The sequence below is a fragment of the Bufo gargarizans genome, chromosome 1 (genome assembly GCF_014858855.1).
Source record: "Bufo gargarizans isolate SCDJY-AF-19 chromosome 1, ASM1485885v1, whole genome shotgun sequence".
NCBI classification, from domain to species: domain Eukaryota; kingdom Metazoa; phylum Chordata; class Amphibia; order Anura; family Bufonidae; genus Bufo; species Bufo gargarizans.
The window spans coordinates 388,835,025-388,847,472 of NC_058080.1; the positions used below are offsets into that span (position 1 = coordinate 388,835,025).

The 12,448-nt window shown below is 44.2% G+C and overlaps 1 protein-coding gene across 1 annotated transcript; it reads right to left on the bottom strand.

The window, feature by feature from the left end:
• Positions 1 to 9,290: 9,290 nt before the first annotated feature.
• Positions 9,291 to 11,920, bottom strand: LOC122931590 (cleavage and polyadenylation specificity factor subunit 3-like). The gene has a single exon (XM_044285665.1). It carries the CDS (start codon positions 11,574 to 11,576, stop codon positions 9,498 to 9,500), a length of 2,079 nt encoding a protein of 692 aa, XP_044141600.1. The 5' UTR covers positions 11,577 to 11,920; the 3' UTR covers positions 9,291 to 9,497.
• Between the last annotated feature and the right edge of the window lie 528 nt (positions 11,921 to 12,448).

Genomic DNA, 12,448 nt, shown 5'->3' on the forward strand with positions numbered 1-12,448 from the left:
ATGTGCCTTCAGCCCAGTCAGTTATAACCAATACAGTAGCTATTTGTTTCTCCTGCCATTCCCGATATGCTTCATGCATTTTATTCACACGTTATCTTTTGTAGTACATTTTGCTGATGGGATGATTATAAGGGTCTTCCAGGTTACAAATATTGATGACTTATCATGGGATAGTGAAAGAAATTGGGTCAGGAGCAGCACAGCAGACGGCTTGTGAAGGGCGATCTAGTGGTCTTGCAATAGCTGGGCAAGGGGTCACAGATCCAACATGATCCAAAGGTATATAGAAAAGGTAGGAGGCCACAGCAGCATATCCACGAAATCCTCTTTATTCAAACGAGCGCCTCACGACAAGGCATAAAATTGACAGCTGTCAATTTTATGCCTTGTCGTGAGGCGCTCGTTTGAATAAAGAGGATTTCGTGGATATGCTGCTGTGGCCTCCTACCTTTTTTATCATGGGATAGATCAGGGGTAGGCAACTTATGGCACTCCAGGTGTTGTGAAACTACAACTCCCAGCAAACGCACTTCCTCTGCTCTTCATAACTCCCATAGAAATAAATAGAAGATGCTAGGAATTGTAGTTTCACAACAGCTTGAGTGCCAAAGGTTGCTGTGCCCTGCTATAGGTTATCTGTATCAGATTGGGGGATGAGATGCAGTACTTTATAACGGCCCTACACAGTGAATGGAGATGTGGTGTTCTGGCTCTATATACTGTTTAGGTCCCGGAACAATGGGGGGGGGGGGGGGTCTAGAACCTAGAAAACCCCTTTAATTGTAGTAATTTATACATTTTATTTCGAGTTGAGTTAAAAAAAGGCAAAGTTTATTTATATTTTTTTAGACTTTTATACTGATGACCTATCTAGGGATGAGCGAAACGACTTAGGATGAAACATCCGAAGTTGATTCGCATAGTATTAGAATGTATTAGCTCCGATGAGGTGAAGTTATTGCTTTGCGAAGTCTCACAAGACTTCACGCAATAACTTCATAAATTAATTTGTACTGTAAAAAAACAATTTCCCGAATTCGGGTTTGGTTCCAAGGTACCACTTCGCTCATCCCTAGACCTATCCTCTGGTGAGCTGAGAGAAGGACAACGGCCACAATAAAACAAAACAAAATCCCAAATCTCTGTAGGTAGGTAAATCCGAATTCTAAAACTTTGACTATTATTCTAACTTTTCATTTAGTAAGATTATGCCCAACTTACATTTTGGGTGGTAATATTATTAGGTTTTGATGTATGCTAAATTGGCAGAATTCACTCTATAGTTTGTTTTACTTATGTGGTTTGTCTTAATAATCAAGGTATGCCTGCAAGAGACTAATTTTAAAGTTCCTCCTATGTTAAAGGGTTCCATTTTCACCCCGGCAGCCCCCCCTGACTTGAGCATTGGAGCAGTTCATGCTCCGATGCTCTCCTTTGCCCTGCGCTAAATCGCAAAGGCATTTTTTGGAGATCCGGTGACGTACCGGGGCTCTCCATGGGGCTGCCAGGAAGCCTCCGCCTGGCAGTGTTATTGTAAACAAAAGAGCCCGAACCAGCGCAGGGCAAGGGAGAGCATCAGAGCATGAAATGTCAGGGGGTGCCTGGGTGAAAATGTATGTATGTCCAGGTTCAGCTCTGAAGTCGGCTATAATTGAGCTCAGCAATTTTGGTACTGTTATGAGATAAGTCTACTAAAGAGCAGGCAGCAGCTATAACTGGGAGGGGGGGGTAAAATTTGGAGCTGTTATTGGCTACTTACCAGTATTTACAGTGTGTTCCGTGTCACTATATAACAGGACTGAAGTATTGATATTACAGCAGGAGGTGTTCACCAGCAAGCTATATTTTCAGATGTCAAATTAAGCGTCAACATACATGAACAATTCTATATATAATTGAGCTGAGAGCAGTTTAATGTAATACAGGATAGTTTTATTGGTTCTACAGTTCCCAAATGCTAAGGTCTGTACTATTGATGATGGGTTGAGACTTGGGTAAGGACAATTTCATAGTGTTTTTGTAAATTGAGAAGTGTTTTAAATCCTTGCACGCTGTAGAGATATTTCCATTGTTATTTTGATAATTTGAAGGAAGAAACAGTATTCTATTATTGGGAAAACATATAGAGCTGGGGTCCTAAGTTCGACTCCGACCAAGGACAACATCTGCATGAAGGCTGTATGTTCTCCCCGACTTTGCATGGGCTTCCTCCCACACTCCAAAGACATACTGAGAGGGAACTTAGATTGTGAGCCCCATTGGGGACAGCTTGATGATAACGTATGTAAGTGCATAAAATAAAGCGTACCTAACCTTTCAACAGACTCTGCATTAATCAATAGTACAGTGTTTGTGTACGAAGAATAACACTATTTCTGGCCATTATAGGACTTTAATTTGGCTTTTTTTTTACCCGTTTTCCCCTGTGCATGCTGAATGTCTAGTTTGCAGTTGCGGATCTTGTGGGTGGAGACTTGCCCCTATCCACTGTGCACAGTAGAGTCTGCGTTCTAAATTTCTCTTGCTCAGAAGCAGCCTCAAGACCATTGAGGACATTATAGAGAAGTATTGACTCCACGGATGTGAATTAAGCACTTGGACAGGGACAGAAACTGTATTATGGATTCTCTCTCTCTCTCTGTGTCTGGCACATGTTTAATCTGATACTTCAGTGAGCTGGTCAGTCCTGGATTGTTTGAAAGTGAATTTTCAAAGAGAAAATCATTTAGCAAGCGGGAAGCAGGGGAAGAAATAAAAAGCAGAAAGAGTGTTAAACATTTCTCTCTGATAAGATATATTACAAAGTTTGTTATGGTCGCTTGTACTATTGATCTATGCAAAGTTGTGTGAAAAGTTAGAGACCATAGATGGCTACTTTCACACTAGCGTTCGATCGGATCCGCTCATATTAATGCAGACGGTGGCTCCGTTCAGAACGGATCCGTCTGCACTATATTGGCAAAAAATGGCTAAGTGTGAAATTAGCCTGAGCGGATCCGTCCAGACTTTTACACTTTTACATTGAAAGTCAATGGGGGACGGATCCGTTTGAAGATTGACATTGTAAGTCTGGACGGATCCGCACGGCCAGACGGACACCCGAACGCTGCAAGCAGCGTTCAGGTGTCCGCCTGCTGAGCGGAGGCTGAACGCCGCCAGACTGATGCAGTCTGAGCGGATCTGCATCAGGGCTGGACGGAAGCGTTCAGGTCCGCTCGTGAGCCCCTTCAAACGGAGCTCACGAGCGGACAGCCGAACGCTAGTGTGAAACTAGCCTAACAAATACCAAAATGTGTTAATAGTGTTGTTACCAGTAAATAAGATCTTGATGACCCATGTAAAGGATGTTCATTTAAGACAGTCTTGTCATCTCAACGTAGTTTAATTCATGGACCTGCATATACAGTATCTTACATGTACAGCTTTCTAATAAAGGGAAACTGCAAATGAATGTTTACCTGTATACAAATAATATGTTGGCAAGAAAAGAATGTACACCGTGCCCCATTGTAATGTCTTTTACTTGTATTATCTCAAATTCTATTGTATAAAGGGCTATATTTGTGTAGCAAAACTATTTGCTTTGTGTCAGTTCATGTTTTGTTATATAGTACGAAGGTAAAATATATATGGTTTTAGACCTGCCTGGCTTTCATCTAGATATGTTTTTTTTTTTCTCTAACTGTTCCACTGTTTAATTTCTGTGTAAATTGGTTCCATGGGATTAAAATTCAGTTGAAACTTTTTAAAATGTTAAAACATGCGCCAAATAAGCCAGCCAAAAGTTAGACAAAAGTGTCAGTATGTACCAAATTTATTCTCCAATCACTGATATCATTTGTGCATATTTAGACTCAGTTCGCACTGTTTGCATAGCCTTTTTTCAAATTAAAGTGTAAATCAAATTTTTATAACATTTTTAAAGAAATTTTTTATTTTTCATGTCTAAATTTAAACAAAAACTATAGTCCTGCACTTTTCGCCCTGGCCACAAAGCCTAATAATAGGCACCACTTCTTGGTCTGTACGGATCACTTTACTGCAGTTACCTACTTATCTATACACAGTGATATAATTACAGGAAGGATTAGAATGACAGATAAGACAGGATCCACCATTCACAATAGGTGATTGTCAGAGCTTATCTACTCCTTCCTTGTACAATGACGTCTGCACAGGTCACAGAGCATGCCTGGAAAACACTCCCATAGACCTCAATGAGGTCCCCTCCTGTCCATTGTGTCTATGGCCTATGTGGCTGCTGTAAAGCGATTTTCTAAATGCTGTTAAGAACAGCCCCCATAATCATGTTCAGAAATAGAATTTAAAAAAAATCTGTAATCTATTTAGTATTAGGCTATTTTCACACTAGCAGCAGGACGGATCCAACAGGCGGTTCATCCTGTCGGATCCGTCCTGTCGCTATTTTGCTGCTCCGTCCCCATTGACTATAATGGGGGCGGCGCTCCGGTGGAGAAGGGCCGCCAGACAAAGTACTGCATGTCCGACTTTTTAGTCCGGCGTCTCTCACCGCGAACTGCTGTGCCGGAGCTCCGCCCCATTATAGTCAAAGGGGACAGAGAGGTGGCACAGCGAAATAGCGGCAGGACGGATCCGTCCTTCCGCTAGTGTGAAAGTAGCCTTAACTGGCCGAATTTTTTTTTTTCACACATTTCCTGAAGGTTGTGTATGTGTTTTTTTTTTTTTTTGTTTTGTTTTGTGCTCCCTGCCTTTACAGAGCCATAACTTTATTTGTCTGTTCACATAGCCATATGAGGGTTTGTTTTTTGCGGGACAAGTTGTACTTTCCAACGCCACCATTTAATGTTACATATGATGTAGTGGGAAAAAAATTCCAGTTGGGGTAAAATTGCAAAAAAATTAAATAAAAATTCCACCACCGTTTTTTATTTATTTGCGATGTTCGATAAAACTGACCAGTTACCTTTATTCTACAGGTCAGTACGACTCCGGCGATACCTTATATGTATAGTTTCTCTTGTGTTTTAAAATTGAAAAGTAGGGGAAAAAAAAAATCTGTAAATTTTTTTTGTTTTGTCGCCATATTTTGACCCCTATAACTTTTTTGTAATTATGTATACAGAGCTGTATGGGGGGCTAATTTTTTTGCAGGGTGATCTAAACTTTTCATTGATACCATTCTGGGGTATGACTTTTTGATCACTTTTTTGTAGAAAATGAAGCGACCAAAAACTGCCAATTTTTCTATTCTGCGGCTTGCTGTATGGGGAATATATTTTTACATTATGGGCGTTTTTGCACTGTGCGACATGTGTATTTTTTTTGTTTTTATTTTGGGAAAAGGGGGGTGATTTGAATTAGTTTTTTTTTTTTTTACACTTTTTATAGTTCCCATATAACATGCAATTGCTATTATCATAGACTCCAATGCACTTGCATTGGAATCTATGATGATTTCACTACTTTCCTATGGAGCCCTGTTACAGGCAAGAGCTCCATAGGAAATACTATGCAGCAGCCTCCTGTCATTCACAAAGACAGGGGGCTGCTGCATACACACTCCGGCACCTCCGATCACCACACGGGGGAGCCGGAGCACAACCGAAAGCACGGTCAGAATTGATCACAGCATCTGAGGGGTTAAATGTCTGCAATCGGCATTACTGCCAGTTGTGGTCATTACCCGCAGGTGTCTGCTATAGGAAGCAGGTGGCCACGGCATCCGCTCCGGCGCCATCTTTAAAGACCCGGCCAGCGCCGTACTATTACGGCGCTTGTCGGGAAGGGGTTAAGGGAGATATGTATTTTGACCAGGACTGCATAGGCTGGTGTGATATATTTGGGGAAAACCTGTTATTTATACCATGAATACTAATAGTAATTATAGCACACAATGACAGTAGCTGCACCAAAAGCCAACAAGATATGTAATAGCTTTTAGAGAGAGTACTATTTTACCTCTTCATTTACCATTGGTGTTTTTGTATCTTGTGCATGCAGTCCAGTTGTGGGCAGCTGGGGAAAAATTCACAAAAGGGCGTTTGGAAGATATTGGTTAGTTGAAATCTGTCATTTTAGATAATCTGCAGTTTAATTCATATGGGAATTAGGTGTCCAGTGCATCGGTGAACAAGCTATGAACCGCTTCACCATCATTTTTCCCCTTTTAGCCACTCCCCCGTTCCCTTGAGTGACTGTCTTCCTGCCTGGCCCTGTAATCCTGTGCATGCGCCAGTGAATTTTAAAATCGCTGCATGCGCAGCTTGGATCTCTACATCGGGTAATCCGACTGAGATGTATTGTTCATGTGCTGATTGACTGCGATTGCCAGACATACATGGTGGCAAAGGCCATGGCCAGACAGGAAGGGGAAGACGTGATGGTGAAGTTGTACTCTGAGTGGCTAGACCAGTCTCTTGGTGCACTGAACACCTTATTGGCATATGAAGCTGCAGATTTCTGTAAAACGAAGCACAGATTTCAACTCCAAATGACTTGCACTCATTATGATCAACCTTAAGGCTATTGTTGACCAATGTGTTTGTAAGCTGATTATGTGGCACTTAAAGGGAACCTGTCACCGGGATTTTGTGTATAGAGCTGAGGACATGGGTTGTGAGATGGCCGCTAGCACATCCGCAATACCCAGTCCCCATAGCTCTGTGTGCTTTTATTGTGTAAAAAAAAACACGATTTGATACATATGCAAATGAACCTGAGATGAGTCACATACAGGACTCATCTCAGGTTAATTTGCATATGTATCAAATCGTTTTTTATACACAATAAAAGCACACAGAGCTATGGGGACTGGATATTGCGGATGTACTAGCGGCCATCTAGCAACCCATGTCCTCAGCTCTATACCCAAAATCCCGGTGACCGGTTCCCTTTAATATAAGTTTTGTTCAAATTCTGTGCCATTTTCTATATGTCATCAGGTATGCTCCATGGATTTACATAAAATGGCTGCTGATGGAGGGTCATGTGACCAGGCAGATCACCTCCATGTGATGTTTCCTACTGCACCTGCCATCTGCACTTGTTCTGTTAGTTTAATACAGGTGCAGGGTGTTTTAATGGAGAAGACATCATATGGAAGTTATTTGCCTGGTCACATGATCCTCCATCAGAAGCCATTTTATGGACGGGACCTGTGTGGACAGCACAAAAGACGTGGTCAACAAGGCGGCATACCTTACAAAATATAGAAAACTGTACAGGATTTCAACAAAGGTTATATTTGTGAGATGATTATACGGCACTTAACTAGCACATTGGTCAACAATAACCAGAAAGTGGCCAACCGCTTCAAAGGGGTTGTCTGGGTTCAGAGCTGAACCCCAACATACCCCGAATTTCATCCAGGCAGCCCCCGACTTGAGCATCGGAGCAGTTCATGCTCCGATGCGCTCCCTTGCCCTGCGCTGGATCCCACAGGGCAAGGGCTCTTTTATTTACAATAACACACTGCTGGGCAATGGCTTCCGCCCAGCAGTGTGTTCGGTGATGTCACCGACTGATGGACGGGCTTTAGCACTGCCCTAGCTGTTTTACAAGCTAGGGCAGCGCTATAGCCCACCCATCAGTGCTGGTGACATCACCGGGCTCACTGCTGGGCGGAAGCCTCCGCCTGGCAGCCCTAAGGAGAACCCAGTTCATCACCAGAACTCCAGAAAATGCCAAAGGAGAGCAGCAGAGCATGAACTGCTCCAGTGCTCAAGCCAGGGGGCTGCCCGGGTGAAATTCTGGGTTCAGCTCTGAACCCAGACAACCCCTTTTAATAGGCAGTATTTCTGGTGAATTAGAGCCTATTGCTCTTGCACCCTCCTACAGGAGACGGTGTCTTAAGTACCCCTAGATGCTCAGCCATTGGCTGGACAAGATTAGAGTAGACACAGTGGCCCTTTAACCCCTTCCTGACACTTGACGTAACAGTACGTCATGGCGGCAGATGACTTGCCGCATTTTGATGTACTATTACGTTATGGTGATCGGGCAGACACCGGAGCGGTGCGTGCCCGATCTCTGCAGCGGCTGGCAGTCCCTGATGCCAGCGGATTGATCCCTTCTATGCTGTGGTCAGATGTATTGTAATGCATTGCAGAGGGGATAAGACGCCCAAAAGTTGAAGTCCCAGAGTGGGACAGTTTTTTTTTTTTTGTATTTAAAAAAAAAAATATATAATATATATATATAGTTTCAAGTAAAAAAAAGAAATGTTCTTTTGCGATTTTATAAAAAGAGAAATAACACATATTGGGTATCGCTGCATCCGTAATAACTGGCTCTATAAATATATCACATAATCCACCCTGTCTAATAATAAAAAAAATATGCAAACATTAACGATCAAAAAGGCATATGCCCCCTAAAACGGTACCAATAAAAGTATAAAACCATCACCTCCTCCCACAAAAAATTAGACCCTGCATAAGACAATCGACCAAAAAACTATAGCTCTAAACAATTTTTTTGTTTCAAAAATGCTACTATTGTGTAAAACTATTTTTTTACCTATAAAATATTTAATCTTCTGTTGCTTCTTATTCACAGCTCCGGTATCAGTCATTCCATCTCATTATTTACAGCCTGGAACATTAGATCAGAAACCACTAGGGATGATTAACCCTGGGTTCACACCTGAGCGTTTTACAGCGCGTTCAAACGCGCTGTAAAACGCTTAAGACATGAAAACCAATGCTTCCCTATGGGAAGGGTTCACACCTGGGCGTTTTACAGCGCGTACGAACGCGCTGTAAAACGCCCGACGCTCAAACAAGTACTTGAGCTTCTTTGGGGCGTTTTGACGCGCGTTTGTGGCCATAGGACACTGCAGTCAATTACACAAACGCGCGTCAAACGCGCGTTTACTATTACAAAAAACGCGCATAAAAATGCGCGTAAAACGCGCGTTTGAGGAACGCTCAGGTGTGAACCCAGGGTCAGGGTACTTTCACACTTGCGGCAGAGGATTCCGGCAGGCAGTTCCGTTGCCTGATCAGGCAAACTGTATGCAAACGCATGTAATTTTTCTGACTGATCAGTCCGAAAAATGCATTGCAATACCGGATCCGTTTTTCGTGTGTCATCAGGCAAAACTGATCCGGTATTTTTTTTTTTTTTTAACGTTTTTAAAGGTCTTAAAGACCGGAAGGACGGATCCGGCATTAATACATTCCTATGGATCCGGCATTCAGGCAAGTCTTCAGTTTTTTTCGCCGGAGATAAAACCGTAGCATGCTATGGTTTTCTCTTTTGCCTGATCAGTCAAAATGACTGAACTGAAGACATCCTGATGCAAACTGAACAGATTGCTCTCCATCCAGAATGCATGGGGATATGCCTGATCAGTTATTTTCCGGTATTGAGCCCCTGTGACGGAACTCTATGCCGGAAAAGAAAAACGCTAGTGTGAAAGTACCCTTAGGCAGATCCAGCAATGGTTAGGCTCATTCACATACGAGCCATAGGTGCCTTACTTATTAAAAGGGAACAAAAAACCCTGTGACAGGTTAAAGGTTGGCAGGGCCGAGGGCGTTGTACAGTCTTTGAGCAGCAAGCTGCACCAATTCCCGCAGGGATTCATCTTCATCCAACCCTTCCTCACATTCCACGGTCCGAGTTTCCAAAGACAAGATGGCTGATTTCCCGTCCACAGTGACTGTGACAGTGTTGTCATCGTTATTGGTCACGCACTCCTCGCCAAACATGTCCTGAAGCATAATCTCCAGTCTCTTCTTGTACGCCTCCATGTCCACTCCTTTACTAACTCTATGAGTCGCCGCTTTCTGTGTACGAGGATTTGACTGCAACTCCAGGATCACTGTGGCCACGATGTCGGCATACATATCATTGGAGGGATTTGCCACCCACTCCAGTATAACCATTCCTTGCTCCTTTACCACTGTGATTGCCTTGAAGACCCTCACACAGTCCTTCTCATTCACTTCGATTTCTTCCACTTCTCCAGTGAGCTGCTGTAACTGGTAAGATAACAGGTTGAAAGGGCCTGTGTAAGGAATCGCCTGTGTCTGTGTCACCGTGCTCATCGCCAGATCAGTGTAATTGGAGAGGTCACTTGGAGAAAGGATATGATAGTTGAAGTTTCTTTTGACGAGAATTCCCGAGATTCTTCGACCTTGTCCCGGCTTCTTATCAGCAAGCAAACCCATTACCTTGGCCAGTTTTTCTCCTTGGAAGTTCAGGGTAACAGCTTCAGTGTTCCTGGGGTTGTGAACCTCAATATCGACCTCGTCGTTGTCTTCATATTCACGGATGAGAGCAGCTTTAAGACGCGCCATTTCATTCTGCTCACCGTGCACCAGTATCACATGAGGGGGCTGTAGTGCACGGATAAATTCACTGGTTTGCTGGTAATCTGTGTGGGCAGAGAAAGAAATGTAATCCACAGACATCTTCAGAGGCAGCTTCTGGCCAGACATGGTGGTGATCTCCTCAGGCTCCGACATTATGTGCTTTGCTAGCGTTCCCTCCACACAGTACCCAGCGATGATCACACCGTTTCTTTTATCGGTACACCAGCTCTCAAACAGCTCTCTAGACAAACCGCTCTGTATCATACCCGGAGAGGCCATCACTATACTGGGACCTATGTCGTCAAAGTGATCCATGCTCTTCAGGTTGCTGATGTGCTTGAAGACAAACGGGTTATTGATGTTGATTTGCTTGCGGATCTTGTCGTTCATAGCGTTGACATAGGTCTGGTAGACGGCCATACACTTCTTAGCCAGCGACGAGGCGTAGTATATGGGGATGTCGTGTAGCTCCGGATGGTTCTGCCAATATTCATCTAAGATTAACAGAAGTTCTTGAGCTCGACCAAGAGCAAACACCGGGATGAGTCCTCTTCCTCCCCTGTTCACGATGTCATGTACTGTGTTACAGAATCTGGCCTCCCTCTCCTCCCGCTTCTCATGTATGTGTGTGCCATACGTTGACTCAATGATTAGGATATCTGGCTTAATATTTGGAATTTCTGCTGCCATGAGATGTCTGTCCTCTTGTCTGGAGAAATCCCCAGTGTACAGCAATTTGACACCTGCAATCTCGATCATAAACATGGCGGCCCCCAGGACATGTCCAGCGTGATAACACCAAAACTTGATTCCTGCTACTTCTTTCACTTCATGGAAATTGATGGTCTCGATTTTGTCCATACTGTCGTCGAGGTCAGTTTCTGTGTACAGCATTTCATCCGCAGAGATGTTACTGACTTTGACGCAGTCTGACAGCAGCCATCGATAAATTGCCTTAGTGGCATGGGTCATAAATGTCCTGCCTTTAAAGCTTGTCTTCTGCAGAAACCACGGTAGTGCCCCGCAGTGATCCAAGTGGAAGTGACTTATCAGGAGGAGATCAATCTCTGCAGGATCAATCAAATCGATATATGGAAGGGCATCCATTCCTTCCAGCCCGGGGTGAATGCCGCAATCCAGCATGATCTTTCTTCCTTTGAATTCTACGATAATACATGATCTTCCGACCTCCTGACCAGCACCAAGCGGTCTGATCAGCAGCTGGTCACTCTCCTCCGCCGGGATCACACTCTCCGCTTTCCTCTTCACAGACATCTTCAAACCAAGCACATTGCCGGCCCGACTTCCGGTCTCTACGTAGTTTCTCACGATCTGTCCGTGTCAGATTCTCCCCGCCAGTTCCGGTGCAAAGTGTTCCCCACGGGAAGGTTCCGCAAGCATTTTAGTCCCAGGCGTCGCGACCAGTTCTTACTCGTTCTATGTTGGGTTGTGCTGGAAGGAGCGGCTCGGTAGGCGAGTGATAGCACGGGCTGTACAGTCTGTGACAGCGGTGTGTGCTGCTGGTACCGCTCCGTGCTGATCTGCAACTGGGCCTCGAGTTTACTTGTCATTGGAGCGTCTCCCATAGCCACCAATCAGATTGCAGCTTTCATTTTCCTGGCGCAGGTTACAACATGAAAGAAGTGATCCTATTGGATGCTGTGGGTGACCACACCACTTGTAGAGAAGTATGCTAGTCTAGTGTAGTCTGCGGCCTCTGCTCTCTACAGCCCTGTCTGTCCCCTGTGTCCCTCTGCCTGTTTACAGGTACTACTTGGACACTGGGAGTTGTAGTTCCACAAGTCACCGCTATGGAAATCATGGCAGAGTCTGAGCATGCGTGTACAAGTATGCACCTGCTGCTGTGCGGGTAGATGCCGCTTCCTGGTGAACCAGTAATGATGGGACAACCACTGCAGCCGACTATATAAAGCAGGCGCACTGGAGAGCACTGACAGGGGTTCAAGGGTGTTGGTTTGGGAACATTTGGAGGAACATAAGGTTCACACAGAGTTTTGCGGAGGATGATTTGAGGCAGACTTTCCTGCAGGTTCCTCAACCAAAGCCAGAAGTCGATTCATAAGAAGTATAACGGAAGGACATATACTTCTCCTTCCTGCTGGGTCCACTTTCGGCCTTGAAAAACC